The sequence below is a fragment of the Ranitomeya variabilis genome, chromosome 2, assembly GCF_051348905.1.
Source record: "Ranitomeya variabilis isolate aRanVar5 chromosome 2, aRanVar5.hap1, whole genome shotgun sequence".
NCBI lineage: Eukaryota > Metazoa > Chordata > Amphibia > Anura > Dendrobatidae > Ranitomeya > Ranitomeya variabilis.
The window spans coordinates 720,818,579-720,838,891 of NC_135233.1; the positions used below are offsets into that span (position 1 = coordinate 720,818,579).

Consider the following 20,313-nt stretch of genomic DNA (forward strand, 5'->3'; position numbering starts at 1 on the left):
TTATGGTTCAAAAGTGGCTTTACCTGGGGAATGCGGCACCTGTAGCCCATTTCCTGCACACGCCTGTGCACGGTGGCTCTGGATGTTTCCACACCAGACTCAGTCCACTGCTTCCTCAGGTTCCCCAAGGTCTGGAATCGGTCCTTCTCCACAATCTTCCTCAGGGTCCGGTCACCTCTTCTCGTTGTACAGCGTTTTCTGCCACATTGTTTCCTTCCAACAGACTTACCATTGAGGTGCCTTGATACAGCACTCTGGGAACAGCCTATTTGTTGAGAAATTTCTTTCTGGGTCTTACCCTCTTGCTTGAGGGTGTCAATGATGGCCTTCTTGACATCTGTCAGGTCGCTAGTCTTACCCATGATGGGGGTTTTGAGTAATGAACCAGGCAGGGAGTTTTTAAAAGCCTCAGGTATCTTTTGCATGTGTTTAGAGTTAATTAGTTGATTCAGAAGATTAGGGTAATAGGTCGTTTAGAGAACCTTTTCTTGATATGCTAATTTATTGAGACAGGTTTTTTGGGTTATCAGGAGTTGTAGGCCAAAATCATCAGTATTAAAACAATAAAAGACCTGACAAATTTCAGTTGGTGGATAATGAATCTATAATATATGAAAGTTTAATTGTAATCATTACATTATGGTAAATAATGAAATTTAACACTATATGCTAATTTTTTGAGAAGGACCTGTATATTGCTAAATGCGGAGAACTTAGATTATTAGCATCACTCCAGCACTGACATACAAAAAGTTACAAGAAAATCAAACATTTTTAACAATATAACATTTTGATGGTTTTCCTAAGAATCAGACAGGTGACCTAACAACCTAAATAGTTTTCCGAAGCTGGAAAATCCCTTAAAGGGAACCTGTCACCCCCAAAATGGCTGGTGAGGTAAGCCCACCGGCATCAGGGGCTTATCTACAGCATTCTGTAATGCTGTAGATAAGCTCCCGATGTTACCTGAAAGAGGAGAAAAAAACGTTAGATTATACTCACCCAGGGGCGGTCCCGGTGCGGTCAGGTCGGATGGGTGTCTCCGGTCCGCTCCGGCGCCTCCCATCTTCATTCCACGACGTCCTCTTCGGGTCTTTACGCCGCAGCTCCGGCGCAGGCGTACTTTGTCTGCCCTGCTGAGGGCAGAGCAAAGTACTGCAGTGTGCAGGCGCCGGAAAGGTCAGAGAGGCCCGGCGCCTGCGTACTGCAGTACTTTGCTCTGCCCTGAACAGGGCAGATAAAGTACACCTGCGCCAGAGCCGCGGCGTAAAGACCCGAAGAGGACGTCATGGAATGAAGATGGGAGGTGCCGGAGCGGACCGGAGACACCCATTTGACCAGACCGCACCGGGACTGCCCCTGGGTGAGTATAATATAACCTCTTTTTCTCCTCTTTCAGGTAACATCGGGGGCTTATCTACAGCATTACAGAATGCTGTAGATAAGCCCCTGATGCCGGTGAGCTTACCTCACCAGCCATTTTGGGGGTGACAGGTTCCCTTTAATTTCTCTTCTGACACTGTTAAGAGCCACTCAGAGCAACCACTTGGCTAAAAACTATTTGTACAAGTTGGTTTAAAAACTTGAACTGCATCAGAGTGGCAGCAAGCAATGAACTTAACTTTACATTTGTTTTGCAGACTTCAATGTGCTTGTAGTTATAGCTCACCTGGGTATTTTCCCATTCACTTGGAACATTCGCATATTTGATCTGAACCATATATGCTGTTTCAGATATATTTGCTGGATTCCACCTTAATGTTACATTATGTGACCCAATAGAAGACACAAAAGGAGGTGTGGGCACAACAATACAGTCTGTAAAATAATATAAAAGTCATTTTGAGAATATTATCATGTGGCAGATTTAGTTGCAGAAATTTCTGAAGATTAGTTCCATTCTTTTAAATCAGGACCAGAAGAAGCCAATGACAGCACAATGTCAGAGTATAATAAAGGTCTGTGCATATGGCCTTTACATGTAGATTAGCCATCTAATGGGCTTTGTATAATAAACTAGCTGCCTGGGCATAGTAAATATCTGTGGTTAATTATAGCACCTCACTTCTCTTATTTTCCCATCACACCTCTCATTTTCCCCCTCACATCTCTCATTTTCTCCCTTACACCTTTCATTTTCCCCCTCACTCCTCTCATTTTCCCACTCACTCCTCTCATTCCCCCCTAACACTTGTCATTTCGACCTCACATCTGTCATTTTCCGATCACTCCACTATTTTCCCTCACTTCTCTCATTTTGCACTCACACCTTTTCATTTTCACCTCACACCCCTCATTTTCACCTCACACCTCTCATTTTCCCCTCAGTATATACATGTTTGTCATCTCCCTTATATATAGTATACACCTGTATGTCATCTCCTGTATATAGTATATACCTGTATGTCATCTCCCCTGTAAATAGTATATACCTGCTGTATGTCATCTCCTCCTGTATATTGTATATACCTATGTGTCATCTCCTCCTGTATATAGTATATACCTGTATGTCATCTCTTCTGTATATACTATATACCTGTATGTCATCTCCTATATATAGTATATACCTGTATGTCATCTCCTGTATATAGTATATACCTGTATGTCATCTCCCCTGTATATAGTATATACCTGCTGTATGTCATCTCCTCCTCTATATACCTATGTGTCATCTCCTCTTTTATATAGTATATACCTGTATGTCATCTCCTCCTATATATAGTATATACGTGTGTCATCTTCTCGTGTATATAATATATACCTGTGTGTCATCTCCTCCTGTATATAGTATGTACATGTATGTCATCTTCTCCTGTATATAGTATATACCTGTGTGTCATCTCCTCCTGTATATAGTATATACCTGTGTGTCATCTCCCCTGTATATAGTATATACCTGTGTGTCATCTACCCTGTATATAGTATATACCTGTGTGTCATCTACCCTGTATATAGTATATACCTGTGTGTCATCTACCCTGTATATAGTATGTACCTGTATGTCATCTCCCCTGTATATAGTATATACCTGTGTGTCATCTCCTCCTGTATGTAGTATATACCTGTGTGTCATCTCCTCCTGTATATAGTATATACCTGTGTGTCATCTCCCCCTGTATATAGTATATATCTGTATGTCATCTCCTCCTGTATATAGTATATACCTGTATGTCATCTCCTCCTGTATATAGTATATATCTGTGTGTCATCTCCTCCTGTATTAGACCTCGTTCACACGTTATTTGGTCAGTATTTTTTACCTCAGTATTTGTAAGCTAAATTGGCAGCCTGATAAATCCCCAGCCAACAGAAAGCCCTCCCCCTGGCAGTACATATTAGCTCACACATACACTTAATAGACAGGTCATGTGACTGACAGCTGCCGTATTTCCTATATGGTACATTTGTTGCTCTTGTAGTTTGTCTGCTTGTTAATCAGATTTTTATTTTTGAAGGATAATACCAGACTTGTGTGTGTTTTAGGGCGAGTTTCATGTGTCAAGTTGTGTGTGTTGAGTTGCGTGTGGCGACATGCATGTAGCGACTTTTGTGAGATGAGTTTTGTGTGGCGACATGCGTGTAGCAACTTTTTGTGTGTCGAGTTGCATGTGACAGGTTAGTGTAGCACGTTGTGTGCAGCAAGTTTTGCGCATGGTGAGTTTTGCACGTGGCGAGTTTTATGTGTGGTGCGTTTTGAGTATGTGCAAGTTTTGTGTGAGGCAACTTTTGCATGTGTTGCAACTTTTGTGCATGTGGCAATTTTTCAGCGTGTGCAAGTTTTGCGTGTGGCGAGTTTTCCACGTGTGGCGAGTTTTGCGTGAGCCTAGTTTTGCATGTGGCGAGTTTTGCGCGTGGCGAGTTTTGAGCGGCAACTTTTGTGTTTCGACTTTTATGTGGCAAGGTTGGTGTATGTGTGGTGAAATGTGTGCTGAGGGTGGTATATGTGTTCAAGCACATGGTAGTGTGTGGCGCATTTTGTGTGTGTGTTCCTATTCCCGTGTGTGATGAGTATCCCATGACGGGGCCCCACCTTAGCAACTGTATATACTGTATATACTCTTTGGCGCCATCGCTGTCATTTTTTAAGTCCCCCTTGTTCACATCTGGCAGCTGTCAATTTGCCTCCAACACTTTTCCTTTCAATTTTTCCCCATTATGTAGATAGGGGCAAAATAGTTTGGTGAATTGGAACACGCGGAGTTAAAATTTCGGCTAACAACATAGCCTGTGACGCTCTCGGGGTCCAGACGTGTGACTGTGCAAAATTTTGTGGCTGTAGCTGCGACGGTGCTGATGCCAATTCCGGACATACACACACACACACATTCAGCTTTATATATTAGATTGGGGCTAAAATAACAATTATTATGTAGTCACAATCACACACAGTCATGGCCAAAATTATTGAGACTGACACAAATTTTGTTTTTTACAGTTTGCTGCTTCAGTAATTTTAAATCTTTTGCTCAGAAGTTTCTATAGTTATTGATGTACAGTTATAAGCATTTCATAAGTTTTTAAATTTATATTGACAAATACAACCGATTTATGTAAAGCTTAATATTTAGTGTTTACTTTTTCAAGACTTCTGCCATACACATTGGAATTCTGGATATCAGGTTCTGGGCTAAATCCTGGCTGATGACAATCATTTTGTCATGATTCGACCGATGAGTGACCTGGGACCAGGGGCATCTTTCCGGACCCTGACATTAGGGGGCGCCCTAGCTCACCCTGTTCCCTGGGATACTTCAGATGGCAAAGTTGCCGGGGCCTCCACCCTTACCTTATCTCCTAGTGCAGCCCTTCTTCTACCCCTTCTCCCACCCTGGGAAGAGAAGCGCTACCGTGCACTGCAGTACACCAACCCGACAGACAGAATGTAGGAGTTTCCAATATGGCCGATTAAACCCTGTTCTGCTGGAAGAACTAAACATGTTTAATACACTGGAGAAGTGCTTCTTCTCAGCGTAGTAGGAGCAACCAGACGCTGCGGACTTCTGGCTCCGCTCCGTTGCGGCAACCCCATGATACATTTCTTACCTAAGCAATGCTTGTACTTTATCACAATTTCTGTGTTTTCCCACCCACTTTTTGAGGATTAACCACAAGTTCTCAATAGGATTGAGATCTGGGGAGTTTCCTGGCCATAAACCACAAATTTCAATATTTTCTTCACAGTGAAGTTGTGACGTGTTCCATCATGCTGTAAAAGCTTTGTTCACTGCCAAATTGTCCTGGATCATTGGGAGAAGTTGTTCTTGTGGATGTTTAGATACCATTCTATATTCATGGCACTGGTCTTAGGCAAAAATGTGAGTGAGTCCACTCTGTTGGATGATAAGGAACTCCACTCATGATGCTTTAATGTTGGCATGGCACAGGACTCCTGGTAGCAGACATCTTTTATTCTTCAGACAATAATTTTTCAGACGTCCAAAACAGTCTGAAGGGAGCTTCATCAGAAAAAAATCAGCTCACCATTTCCTGTTGTCTTGACCTCCTGCTTGCATACCGACACCTCGCACGGACCAGGGCGAAGCAACCACAACAATGTCCAATAGAAAACAGGTGCGTCCAGAGAGTGGTGAGGATAAAAAATAACTTTTAATAGGCACAAGTAAAAATAATGCAAACATATGATGTCCAGCACTGTGTACAAACTGGCTCAAAGCCTAGAAACGATCAAGGCGTTTCGACTTTATGTCTTAGTCAAGATCTCATGATTACATAAAGACGAAACGCGTTGACCATTTCTAGGCTCTGAGCCAGTGTGTATACAGTGCTAGACTGTTATGATCCTTAGTGGTTGAGGATCACAAATACTCCAGCAAGGTGACTAAACATAGGACAAGCTCTAGGGAGGTGGAAAACTGGACTGACCGCAAAACTGAACCTATCCAACCACACTAGAGGCAGCCGGTGAACGTGTCTAAAATCCTAGACGTCTCGAGCCAGCCTGAGGAACTAACTACCCCTAGAGAGAAAGAAAGACCTCTCTTGCCTCCAGAGAAATAATCCCCAAAGATATAGAAGCCCCAACAGATAATAACGGTGAGGTAAGAGGAAGGCACATACACAGGGGTGAAAGCAGATTCAGCAAAAGAGGCCCACTAATACTAGATAGCAGAAAATAGTAAAGGGGTCTGTGCGGTCAGTAAAAAACCCTTACAAAATATCCACACTGAGATTTCAAGAACCCCCACACCAACTAACGGTGTGAGGGGAGAAACTCAGTCCCCTAGAGCAACCAGCAAGTAAGAAATCACATTTTAACAAGCTGGACAAAAAACATGATGAACGCTGATAATCAGAAACTGAACAAACAAAAACTTAGCTTGTCTTGGAGAGACTGGGAGCAAGGTAGTCACCAGGAATCTGAAAAGCACTGAATACATTGATAGCAGGCAAGGAACTGAGTATCCTGGTGAGCTAAATAGGAAACCAACCAAGGATAACGAACCAGGTGATGAAGCCAACCTGCAGAAAGACAACACTACACAGTACCGCTTGTGACCACTAGAGGGAGCCCAAAAATAGAGTTCACAACACTAGACATCATATGTTTGTAATTATGTAGTAGTTATTTTTTATCCTCACCACTCGCTGGACGCACCTGTTTTCTCCAAAACTTCTTTGTCGCACTGTGTGCAAATGCATTGACACTTGCTTGCTGCCATTCCTGAGCAAGCAATGCACTGCTGTTAAACTAATCCTGTAGCTGAATCCTCTTTATGAGACACTCCTGGCACTTACTGCTATTTTTAGCACACCATGAACCTTTCTTCACAGCAATTAACCCCTTTATGACCTATGACACATAGGTACGTCATAGGTCGCCTCTCCCTGTTTGAGGCGGGCTTTAGCACATGACAGCTGATGTCATCAGCTGACATGTGCCCTTAACAGCCATAGGTAGAACCGCAATCCACCCGCTGCTGTTAACATGTTAAATGCAGCTGTCAATCACCCACAGCAGCATTTACCATGGCCGCGCCGGAGGCGTGTCATAAAACCTGCCCATGGGTGCCCCTGACACTTGATCCTGGTTCGCCAATGGGTTGGCATGACAACCTGGGGTCTGCAGGAGACTCCTGTGATTGCCATTTTTGCTCTTCAATGAGCTCCGCCCAGCAGCCGGCATTCATAGCAGAAGAGCATTTCTGCTACACATAGCAGGACTGAAGCCCTGCCATGTGTAGCACAAGCGATCAGACAATCGCATCTTCAAGTCTCTAAGGCCTGTCCCACACGTCCAGATAATTCCGGTACCGGAAAAAAACGGTACCGGAATTATCCGTGTCCGTGTGCCCCTGCGTTTCTGTGGCACATCAGTGTGGCACACGTGTGCCTCCCGTGTGCCCACTGGGTACCACACGCACCGTGCAGGAGACAGCGCTAAAGTTTAGCGCTGTCCCCTGCATCGTGCTGAAGCCGCGATTCATATCTTCTGTGCAGCAGCGTTTGCTGTGAAGAAGATATGAATAATCCAATTTTTTAGTGGTATTTCGTGTTTAAAATAAAGCTCCATGTCCCCACCCCCTGTGCGCCCCCCGCTGTTCTGAAAATACTCACCCGGCTCCCTCGTTGGCTGTCGCTGCTTCCTGTCCTGGCCGCACCTTCTACTGTATGCGGTCACGTGGGGCCGCTCATTTACAGTAATGAATATGCAGCTCCACCCCTATGGGAGGTGGAGCCGCATATTCATGACTGTAATCGGTGCGTGAATATGGGGTAGTCCCAAAAAAAGGTTGTTATACCGAAATGCTTATAACATAAAAATATATGAACAACTGGAAATTACTAACAACTATATACCTGAGGAATACCTAGAGTTTCAAAATTCTAACTAAAGTAATTTTACAGAAAATAGAAAACAAGTAACCTGGCAGGCCTGCGAGGCCCCAGGTATGCGTCCGCCAGCCTTAGCTGGGGTCACCAGGAGGTCAGATCCATTACAGAATCCCATCCTGGCGGACCCCTGCTCTAGTGGGAATGCATCCTTACTTTGCAATAAACTTTGAAAAGTATTTTTATTTGAGTTATTCCATGATAATTGTAAACAGGCCTAAAAGGCCCCAGGTGCGTGAATGTGTAGATTTCTATGGCTATGCGTTCTAGGGTTAAAGGGAACCTGTCACCACGTTTTTGGAAGATGGGATAAAAATAGCGTTAAATAGGGGCAGAGGTGGGCGTTACATTAGTGTGTTTGTTATGCGTTTATTACCCACCTAAGTTGCCGAAATACCTTTGCAAAGTCTCCGTTTTCGCCTGTCAATCAGGCTGGTCTGGTCAAAAGGGCGTTGTCTTCCCCCAGATTTTGCGTAGTTTTCCGTTGGTGGCGTAGTGGTGTGCGCATGCCCAAAGTCCTGAATCCTCTGCCAGGGGATTTAAAAGAGCGCGCTGTTCGTTTTCATTGGTGATCGGTGGGCGCGGCCATCTTCCTTTGGCCGCGCGTGCGCAGAAGCGGCGCTCTGCTGGCCGCGGCTTCAGGAAAATGGCCGCCGCGATATCCATCTGCGCACGCGCGGCATCCCGCGGCCATTTTCCTGAAGCCGCGGCCAGCAGAGCGCCGCTTCTGCGCACGCGCGGCCAAAGGAAGATGGCCGCGCCCACCGATCACCAATGAAAACGAACAGCGCGCTCTTTTAAATCCCCTGGCAGAGGATTCAGGACTTTGGGCATGCGCACACCACTACGCCACCAACGGAAAACTACGCAAAATCTGGGGGAAGACAAGACGCCCTTTTGACCAGACCAGCCTGATTGACAGGCGAAAACGGAGACTTTGCAAAGGTATTTCGGCAACTTAGGTGGGTAATAAACGCATAACAAACACACTAATGTAATGCCCACCTCTGCCCCTATTTAACGCTATTTTTATCCCATCTTCCAAAAACGTGGTGACAGGTTCCCTTTAACCTATTGTTTTACTTGCACTGCTTTACTGCATAGCTGTCTGTTTGCCAGGTTACAAGAAGGAAATAAATAAAGCCTGAAACAATGACTATAGTGATAAGGAATCTGATCCTTAATGTCTGAATGTCCATACCTTCTAAATATTCTTGTCTGCTGCTGGTAGACTCATTTAGATAACGACATTCTATGTCACAGGGTATAATCTGAAATATAATTATATATTAAAATAAATTAGAAAGGAAAGAGGGGTACACCGCAAATTATGCACTTTTCCACCAACTGAATGAAGGAAAATCAAGCTAATGAATTTATCTTTAATCGGTATCTTTAAGCAGAAAAGCATGTTCCTCTTTAAATTACCCAATTAATTAGATTGCATAATTACATCAGTAAATCTCCGTTAATGTCTTTCCATTATGTTTAACTACATAGAGACTATTCCTCCAATCTGGCGCACTGGGGTCATAATGTTCATCGTTGGCAGAAGTATATGTTTTTCCTTGATCTCGATGCAAAATCTGTACAGCTGGGTCATCTCAGGCATTAGTTCCCTGGTCCCACAGTCCTTCCACACTTATACTTAGAGGAAAAATATAATTTTGTTGAGTCATATAGTAAAACATAGTTATACAGATTAGTCAAATGGTGGCACCACATAGCAGCAGTAGGGAGACAATAGATAGGTAGTGATGATCCTCAAATACAAACAATATAGTATCTCATGCAACAGTACATGTTATCTAATAGGGCTTCTATATTAACCCATAAGACACACGTAGTATCCCAAGTAGTAGTTGCAAATCTCGTACTTAGGAATGTATAAATATAGACAGGTAGATATCAGGAAAAGTGATTTTACCATGCTGGAATGTGGTGCACAATCATCCCTGAACCACATGCTTAGCTTTTTTTTTCCTGACTGAATTTGAGAATGTTTTTGAAATCTGCAGCATGACAATTCTGTTAGCGTTTTTGCAGCATTTTTAATCCACTTTTAATTAATTATACTAACTTTATTAAACATATACTATAGATAAAGCACACATGTAATCCGCACCCAAAAGAAAATGCAAAAAAGACTGCAAAAACATTGCAAAATGGGCGTTTTGATAGCAGAGTTTTTACTGTAAGGCTGCCGTCACACTAGCAGTATTTGGTCAGTATTTTACATCAGTATTTGTAAGCCAAAACCAGGAGTGGGTGATAAATACAGAAGTGGTGCATATGTTTCTATTATACTTTTCCTCTAGTTGTTCCACTCCTGGTTTTGGCTTACAAATACTGATGTAAAATACTGACCAAATACTGCTAGTGTGACGGCAGCCTTAAAGGTACCTTCACACTGAACAACTTAACAACGATAACGATAGCGATCCGTGACGTTGCAGCGTCCTGGATAGCGATATCGTTGTGTTTGACACGCAGCAGCGATCAGGATCCTGCTGTGACATCGTTGGTCGGAGCTAGAAGGCCAGTGCCTTATTTCGTCGCTGGATCACCCGCTGACATCGCTGAGTCGGTGTGTGTGATGCCGATGCAGCGATGTCTTCACTGGTAACCAGGGTAAACATCGGGTTACTAAGCGCAGGGCCGCGCTTAGTAACCCGATATTTACCCTGGTTGCCATTGTAAATGTAAAAAAAACCAAACACTACATACTTACATTCCGGTGTCTGTCGCGTCCCCCGGCGTCCGCTTCCCTGCACTGTGTCAACGCCGGCCGGCCGTAAAGCAGAGCACAGCGGTGACGTCACCGCTCTGCTTTACGGCTGGCGCTTACACAGTGCAGGGAAGCGGACACCGGGGAACGCGACAGACACCGGAATGTAAGTATGTAGTGTTTGGTTTTTTTTACATTTACACTGGTAACCAGGGTAAACATCGGGTTACTAAGCGCGGCCCAGCGCTTAGTAACCCGATGTTTACCCTGGTTACCTGGGGACTTCAGCATCGTTGGTCGCTGGAGAGCTGTCTGTGTGGCAGCTCTCCAGCGACCACACAACGACGAAACAGCGACGCTGCAGCGATCGGCATCGTTGTCTATATCGCTGCAGCATCGCTTAATGTGACAGTACCTTAAGAGAGCAGGTTGTTGCTGCAGAAAAGCAATGTTTGCATAGCATGTGTGATATGTGCACAGACCCATTCATTTGAATGAGTCTATGTTTGTAAAGGTACTGTCACACTCAGCGACGCTGCAGCGATATAGACAACGAGCCGATCGCTGCAGCGTCGCTGTTTAGGTCGCTGTAGAGACGTCAAACACAGCAGCTCCACAACGATGCAGGAGCGATCCTGTGACGTAGCGGTGACTCACTTATCATTCTCACAGGTCGTTAGCTCCATGTAAAACATTGCTGACATCGTTGCTTTTGCTGTCAAACACGACGATACACGCCAACCTGGCGACAACATAAAGTTCTGGACTTCTAGCTCCGACCAGTGATATAACAGCGGGATCCAGATCGCTGCTGCGTGTCAAACACAACGAGATCGCTATCCAGGACGCTGCAACGTCACTTGTCGTTCTCTTTGTAAAGTTGCTGAGTGTGAAAGTACCTTAAGTGTCCACAGTGTGAAAACTGTCACCACTTACCAAAGACACGGACGTGTGAAAGAGGCCTTAGGCTATGTGCACACGTTGCGGATTAGCCTTAGGAATTTCTGGTGCGGATTCTGCCTCTCCTGGCAGAAAACGCAGCAGCGGATTTGTCGCGTTTTTTGTGCGGATCCGCAGCATTTTTTGTGCCTTTTTGCTGCGTTTTTTTTGCGGATTTGCTGCTTTTTTTACCCCTGCGGATTTCTATAATGGAATGGGTACAAAAACGCTGCAGATTCTCAAAAAAGAATTGACATGCTACTTCTTTTAAACCGCAGCATGTCCGCAGCGGATTTTCCACAATGTGTGCACAGCTTTTTTTTTTCTCTCATTGATTTACATTGTACTGTAAATCAATTGCGGATCTGCAGTGTTTCTGCACCGCAAAAAACGCTGCGGATCCGCAGAAAATCCGCAATGTGTGCACATAGCCTTAGGCTATGTGCACACGTTGCAGATTTGGGTGCAGAATTTTCTGCACAAAATCTGCATCTCCTGGCAGAAACCGCAGGTGCAGATTTGATGCGTTTTTGTTGCGGATTTTGTGCGTTTTTGTTGCAGATTTGCTGTGGATTTTGTGCGGGTTTCATGCGTTTTTTACCACTGCGGATTTCTATAATGGAAGGGTGCAGAAACGCTGCAGATCCGCACAAAAGAAGTGACATGCTACTTCTTTCAATCGGCAGTGTTTTCCATGCGGTATTAGCAGAGCATTTTTTTTCCTATTGATTTACATTGTACTGTAAATCACTTTGCGGATCTGCAGCGTTTCTGCACGGAAAAAAACGCTGCGGATCCGCAGTAACTCCGCATCGTGTGCACACAGCCTTAGGCCGGTTTCACACGTCAGTGGCTCCGGTACGTGAGGTGACAGTTTCCTCACGTACCGGAGACACTGACACACGTAGACCCATTAAAATCAATGCATCTGTGCAGATGTCATTGATTTTTTGCGGACCGTGTCTCCGTGTGCCAAACACGGAGACATGTCAGTGTTCGTGGGAGCGCACGTATTACACGGACCCATTAAAGTCAATGGGTCCATGTGAAACACGGACCGCACATGGACGTTCTCCGTGTGCAGTCCCTGTGGCGTGCAGGAGACAGCGCTACAGTAAGCGCTGTCCCCCCACATGGTGCTAAAGCCGCGATTCATATCTTCTGTGCAGCAGCGTTTGCTGCATAGAAGATATGAATAATAGTGTTTAAAATAAAGATCTATCTGTCCGCCGCCCTCCCATCCCCTGTGCGCCCCCCCGCTGTTCTGAAAATACTCACCCGCTTCCCTCGTTGGCTGTCGCTGCTTCCTGTCCTGGCCGCGCCTTCTACTGTATGCGGTCACGTGGGGCCCCCGATTAGAGTCATGAATATGTGGCTCCACCTCCCATAGGGGTGGAGCCGCCTATTCATGACTGTAAATGAGCGGCCCCACGTGACCGCATACAGTAGAAGGCGCGGCCAGGACAGGAAGCAGCGACAGCCAACGAGGGAAGCGGGTGAGTATTTTCAGAACAGCGGGGGGGGGGGGCGCACAGGTGGTGGGAGGGCGGCGGACAGACAGATCTTTATTTTAAACACTATTATTCATATCTTCTATGCAGCAAACAATGTTGCATAGAAGATATGAATCGCGGATTCAGCACCAGATGCTGGTACGTGTGGTACCCAGTGGGCACACGGGCGGCACACGTGTGCCGCAAGTGTGCCACACTGATGTACACCAGAAACGTAGGGGCACACGGACACGGATAATTCCGGTACCGATTGTTTCCGGTACCGGAATTATCTGGACGTGTGGGACAGGCCTTAGAGGAGAAGTCACTAAGATCAGCACATTCTAGCTGCCATCATCATTATATTCAGAGACAAGTTTTCAGCATCTCTAAGCTATGAGGTTTAATTTTCTATCCTTAGGTATTATTTGGTGAGTTTTTTTTACCTATTTGTAAGCCACATTTGCTAGTACCAGCAAAGTGAATGAGATTCCTGAAGTGTCTTTTTTGCTTGTTAGGTCAGGTTCACACTGCATTAACAGCAGCCTGTTCAACACATGCATTAACGGGCTGCTGTTAACGCTAGCGCAGATAGAGCATCTGCTGGCTCTATCTGCACTAGCAGTGACAGACCCGGAAACGCTGCAGCCCGCGTCCCAGGGTCCGTCACTCAATGACGGCACATCACTAGCGCACGCCCATTGTGGGCGTGCGCTAGCGATGCGTCCGACATAGGAAGGAATGGCGGCGTTAATGGACTGCGTTACACCGCGTTATGCTGCGGTGTAAGGTAGTCCGTCTAACGGACGCCTGCAACGCTATGTGATCCCAGCCTTACAGATTTGAAGCAGATTCATATCTGTCAATTCTATCAGCGTTTTTGCAGCATTTTTCAACTTTTCTAATGAATTGGAAAAATGTATAAAAAATGCAACAAAATGCACATATTTTATGCTGCATGTTTCCTGCCAACACATTTGCAGCAGATTTGCAGTACACACTTAAAGCAGATTTTTCTGCTGCAAATATGAACATTTGCACATACCCCAAGGCCACGTGCACACGTTCATTATTTGGCCAGTGTATTTTACCTCAATATTTGTAAGCCAAAACCAGGAGTGGGTGATAAATGCAAAAGTGGTGACGTGTTTCTATTAGGCTACGGTCACACTAGCAGTATTTGATCAGTATTTTACATCAGTATTTTACATCAGTATTTGTAAGCCAAAACAAGGAGTGGAACAAACAGAGGGGAAAGCTATAATAGAAACACGTCACCAAGTCTGTATTTTTGACCAACTCCTGGTTTTGGCTTACAAATACTGCTGTAAAATACTGAACAAATACTGCTAGTGTGACCATAGCCTTAGGCTGGAGTCACACACAACATATAAAAATATGGTCCGTTTTTTACGGACCAAATACGCAGAAATGTTCCCTGAACAGTGATCCGTATGTCATCCGTTGGCAAGGTCTGGCTGCGTATTTTGTTTGCGCATGTAAACCTCCGTATGGCATCCGTACGGCGAGATTTTCTCAGCAGCTTGCAAAATGGACATATTGTATAATGGATCCATGGGCTCAAATATTTGTGAAAACATATATACAGTATATACAGTATATATACAGTATATATATATATATATATATATATATATATATATATATATATATGTCAGTGAGACACATATATATATATATATATTTATATTTAATACAGAGCTAGATAGCAGAAAAGCCGGTAATTCAATTGCCGGCTTTTGCTATCTCCTTATCAAACCCGACAGGATATGAGACATGGTTTACATACAGTAAACCATTTCATATCAGTTATATTTTTACATATTCCTCACTAATAATGTTAGTAGTTTGTGTGTATAAAATTTGAGAGCTTTAGGTGTTAAAATAAAGGGTTAACTCACGGAAAAAACTGGCGTGGGCTCCCGTGCAATTTTCTCCGCCAGAGTGGGAAAGCCAGTGACTGAGGGCAGATATTAATAGCCTAGAGAGGGACTATGGTTATTGCCCCCCACTGGCTAAAAACACCTGCCCCCAGCCACCCCAGAAAAGGCACATCTGTAAGATGCGCCTATTCTGGCACTTAGCCACTCTATTTCCACTCTCGAGTAGCGGTGGGTTATGGAGTTATAAGGGGTTAATGTCACCTTGCTAATGTAAGGTGACATTAAGCCAGGTTAATAATAGAGAGATGTCAATAAGACACCTATACATTATTAATCAAATATTAATAAAGGGTTAAATAAACACACACACATTATGAATAAAGTATTTTAAATAAATAAATACACATGGGGTTTTAATATATTTATTGTACTCTCAATACAACTGACGACCCTCGATCTTCTGAAAAAAAATTGAAAAATAAAAAAACACCAATATACCATACCTGTCCGCAATACAGTCATGTCCCACAATGTAAATCCATCTGAAGGGGTTAAATAACTTTACAACTAGGAGCCTGCTAATGCAGCTACCCCTGGCTGTAAGAGACTGGGCAATGAATGGAATGCAAGGGAACGTAGCTTCGTTGACTTGCAGTGCTGCACTGTGGCAGAAACTCATATGAATGCTAGCGTGAGAAAATATTCAGAAAAAATCCCACACTAGAGTTCATATGAGTTTAGTCACATCTACAAGTTGCAGATATGACTGGCTCCATGTGGTCATCCACATTGGGGCCGGGTGTGTAAGCTGCCTTTACATATGAAGGTCGTGGAGTAGCCTAGCCAGTCTCCAGATCTCAACCCCATAGAAAACCTTTGGAGGGAGTTGAAAGTCCATGTTGCCCAGTGACAGGCTCAAAACATCACTGCTCTAGAGGAGCTCTGCATGGAGGAATGGGCCAACATACCACCAACAGTGTCTGCCAACCTTATGAAGACTGACAGAAAACATTTGACCTATGTCATTGCCAACAAAGGATATATAGCAAAATATTGAGATGGACTTTTGTTAATGACCAAATACTTATTTTTTACCATAATTTGCAAAATAAATTTTGCCAAATCAGACAAGGTGATTTTCTGGATTTGTTTTCTCATTTTGACTCTCATACGTGTGGTCTACCTATGATGTCAATTACAAGTCTCTCTCATCTTTTTAAGTGAGAGAACTTGCACAATTGGTGGCTGACTAAATACTTTTTTCCCCACTGTACATTGCCATACCTCCCAACCGTCCCGGATCCCACGGGACTGTCCTGATTTTGACAGTCAGCCCCGGGATCCCGGGAGGGACATTAGTTGTCCCGCACTACGTGCCTAGGGCGGGGACAATGCAGGGGGCGGCACCTGAGTAACTTAGGTTTGTGGCTGTTTTTTTTTTTTTTTATAAAAGCTGGGTCACCTCCCCACCGACCCCGCCCCCCCGCCCCCTGTGCGGCGCTGCGCTGCCTGCCACGCTGAGGGAGAGAGGCTGAGAGCCAGCAGCGACCAAGATGAGAGGTCAGTGACTCACTACCTCCTGTGTGTGCATGGAGCTCCGGCTTCTCCTGCTCTTATCTGGTATCCCGGCAGAGAAGGAGAGACGGGGGAGGTGCCGGGACAGTGCAGAGCTGTGAGCAGCCGGAGAAACTGAAGAGCTGCAGTGCACATGGACAGATCATGGACAGATCAGCCGCCCCTGCAACACAGAGGAGTGTGTGTGTGTGTGTGTGTGTGTGTGATGTGTGTGTGTGTGATGTGTGTGATGCTGCATGTGTGTGTGTGTGTGAGATGCTGCATGTGTGTGTGTGTCTGATGCTGTGTGTGTGTCTTTTGCTGCATGTGTGTGTGTGTGAGATGCTGCATGTGTGTGTGTGTGTGTCATGTGTGTATGAGGTATCTGGTGTGTATGTGATGGGTGCGTGTGTGTGATGGGTGCGTGTGTGTGATGGGTGCGTGTGTGTGATGGGTGCATGTGTGTGATGGGTGCGTGTGTGTGTGTGATGGGTGCGTGTGTGTGTGATGGCTGCGTGTGTGTGTGATGGCTGCGTGTGTGTGATGGCTGCGTGTGTGTGTGTGATGGCTGCGTGTGTGATGCATTTGTGTCAAAGCTGCATGTGTTTGTGAGCTGAGTTTGTGATGCTGCGTGTGTATGTGTGATACTGCGTGTGTGTGTGTGATGCTGCGTGTGTGTGTATGATGCTGCATGTGTGTGAGGTGTGTGTGAGCCGTGTGTGTGAGCTGTGTGCGTGTGTGTGAGCGTGTGTGTGAGCTGCTTGCCTGTATGTCATTATACAGTATGGAGAACTGTGGCCATTATACAGCATGGAGCATCATGTGCAGTCATTATACAGTATGGAGCATCATGTGCAGCCAGTATACAGTATGCAGCATCATGTGCGGTCATTATACAGTATGCAGCATCATGTGCGGTCATTATACAGTATGGAGCATCATGTGCAGCCAGTATACAGTATGCAGCATCATGTGCTGTCATTATACAGTATGCAGCATCATGTGCGGTCATTATACAGTATGGAGCATCATGTGCGGCCAGTATACAGTATGGAGCATCATGTGCGGTCATTATACAGTATGGAGCATCGTGTGCGGTCATTATACAGTATGGAGCATCATGTGCGGTCATTAGACAGTATGGAGCATCATGTGCGGTCATTAGACAGTATGGAGAATCATGTGGGGCCATTATACAGTATGGAGCATCATGTGCGGTCATTATACAGTATTGAGCATCATGTGCGGTCATTAGACAGTATGGGGCATCATGTGTGGTCATTATACAGTATGGAGCATCATGTGTGGTCATTATACAGTATGGGGCATCATGTGTGGTCATTATACAGTATGGAGCATCATGTGTGGTCATTATACAGTATGGAGCATCATGTGCGGCCATTATACAGTATGCATGCGGTCATTATACAGTATAGAGCGTCATGTGTGGCCATTATACAGTATGGGGCATCATGTGTGGTCATTATACAGTATGGAGCATCATGTGTGGTCATTATACAGTATGGAGCATGATGTGCGGCCATTATACAGTATGCATGCGGTCATTATACAGTATGGAGCGTCATGTGTGGCCATTATACAGTATGGGGCATCATGTGTGGTCATTATACAGTATGGAGCATCATGTGGGGTCATTATACAGTATGGAGCATTATGTGGGGCCATTATACAGTATGGAACATCATGTGCAGCCAATATACAGTATGGAGCATCATATGCAGTCATTATACAGTATGGAGCATCATGTGCAGCCAATATACAGTATGGAGCATCATGTGCAGTCATTATACAGTATGGAGCACTGTGTGGCCATTATACAGTATGGAGCATCATGTGTGGCCATTATACAGTATGGGGCACTGTGTGGCCATATTTTTTTGTTTATAATTATTGTATATGAAACAGTGTGATCTGCAGTGCTAAATGGGTGTGGTTGGGATGTGGATATGGGTGTGACTAATTATGAATGGGTGTGGTCAGAGGCGTGGCCTAAAATTTGCCACGGCGCGCTTCGCGCGCCACAGACTCTGTCCCTCGTTCCCATCTTCAAAAGTTGGGAGGTATGCATTGCTTGCACATTCTTCTGGGCCGGAAAACAGACCAAAGTAGTTAATGCTTTGCTTTTTACATGTAGACCATCGGTCAGCTTGGAAAATCGGCGCTAGCTACACCAGCAGTTATGGGACTATGTGCTCTCCACATGGACCAATTATGTACTGGTCTGAACAAGTCTTAGGCCACGTGCACAAGTTCAGTATTTGGTGTGTTTTTTACCTCAGTATATGTAAGCCAAAACAAGGAGTGGGTGATAATCCAGAAGTGGTGACGTGTATACTTTTCCTCTGATTGTTCCTCTCCTGATTTTGGCTAACAAATACTGAGGTAAAATACTGACCAAATACTCAACGTGTGACCGTGGATTAAAAGTACATGTTATTATTACTTATTGTGATATCACCATTGATTCATACATTCCATGGGAAAGGGTTACATACAAAACACAAATCTAAATTACAGTGGACAAAGTAATAGTGGCAGATAGGTGCAGGGGGAGAGGACCCTGCCCTTGTGGGCTTACATAATGTGGAACAAGCACCAGAGACAATGGATATCTATAGTTTTCTAATAGCATGTTGTTATTATTGGAGACTTTAAGGTCAACCCAACTTTTATTAGCCAAAGTATAAGCCTGCAGGTCAAAAGTATCACATAACATAAAGGATATACATTTTTTATTGTGCTGTCCAGTTCCATTCACATGCATTCTGGGCTCACATGATTCCACGATTCCATGATTCATTTTACATTTTCTTAAGAGCAGTGGAATTTGAATATAATAAAGTACAAAATTTAAAATAAAATATGAAAATACATCATAAATGCAACAAAAATGTACCGTTACACATCAGTTATATAACATGTCGATGATTACATAAAGCCAACATCCAGATTCAATCAATGTAAATAAATGACTGCTACATAAAGTACAACTTAAAGTAAAAATTCAGTTCCATCTTACCTGGGCATTTCCTTGTAAAAAGAGCCTATTTCCAATGGTCAATAAGACTAAGACCCAGAAGCTATGTTGGAAACTTCGGCAAAAAGTGGCTTGCATACTTAGAGTCCAGTGAAAGTCAATGTACTTGGGTATTTCCAGCAATAAAACACTCTTAGTGATCAGTCAGAAAGATAATTTCATTGTTTTGAATATATTTTGGCAGGAGCTATCAATGTATGGGTGAATGTCTTCTAAATGAGTTATTATTAAAAGACATAATACTACCAGAAAGCGGTAAATGCTGATACTGAGCATATGATAGATCTCTGCGTATAATCCACCATGCCTGATTTCCTTCTCTGTCCTAATCTACTTGTACATAGTCACACCCTGAAAATGACTAAAGTTCCAGGGAACACTGACATCAAACTATGTAACAGGCTGTTCTCTAGTTAGTCATCCACCACGAAGGTGTATTAACTATTGTTATCAAGATATAATGACAAGCTAGGAACCTAAGAAAACGTATATGACAAAGCAGTGATCATTCTACTTGCTCTATGTAAAGTTGATGCTATCCAATGATTTGTGGTTACAATTCTTTTGCCTGTCTCAAATTGTTAGCACTTCATTATATTACAGTCAAACAGAAATATGCACAAAATGGAGACGTACAGTATGTCCATATTAAGTTATGTCTGCTTAGTGAAAGCCCTACCAAACTAGAAATTATAGATCAGAGGTGAAAGGTGCACACTGCATTCTCTTAAGTGTTGACCATACATATTAGATTACAATTATGCATATCCACCAATTTTGGTTCGT

At 44.1% G+C, this 20,313-nt stretch overlaps 1 protein-coding gene across 1 annotated transcript in view; it reads right to left on the reverse strand.

The window, feature by feature from the left end:
• The window catches only part of ROS1 (ROS proto-oncogene 1, receptor tyrosine kinase), a 367,389-nt gene extending 347,532 nt beyond the window's left edge, over window positions 1-19,857 (reverse strand). The window contains exons 1-3 of the mRNA XM_077281692.1: window positions 19,510-19,857; window positions 9,053-9,122; window positions 1,670-1,818 (exon numbers count right to left, since the gene is read on the reverse strand). Of these exons, the coding sequence (XP_077137807.1) occupies window positions 1,670-1,818; window positions 9,053-9,122; window positions 19,510-19,605 (315 nt within the window). The 5' untranslated portion in view covers window positions 19,606-19,857. The remainder of the gene's footprint in view (window positions 1-1,669; window positions 1,819-9,052; window positions 9,123-19,509) is intronic.
• Window positions 19,858-20,313: the final 456 nt, after the last annotated feature.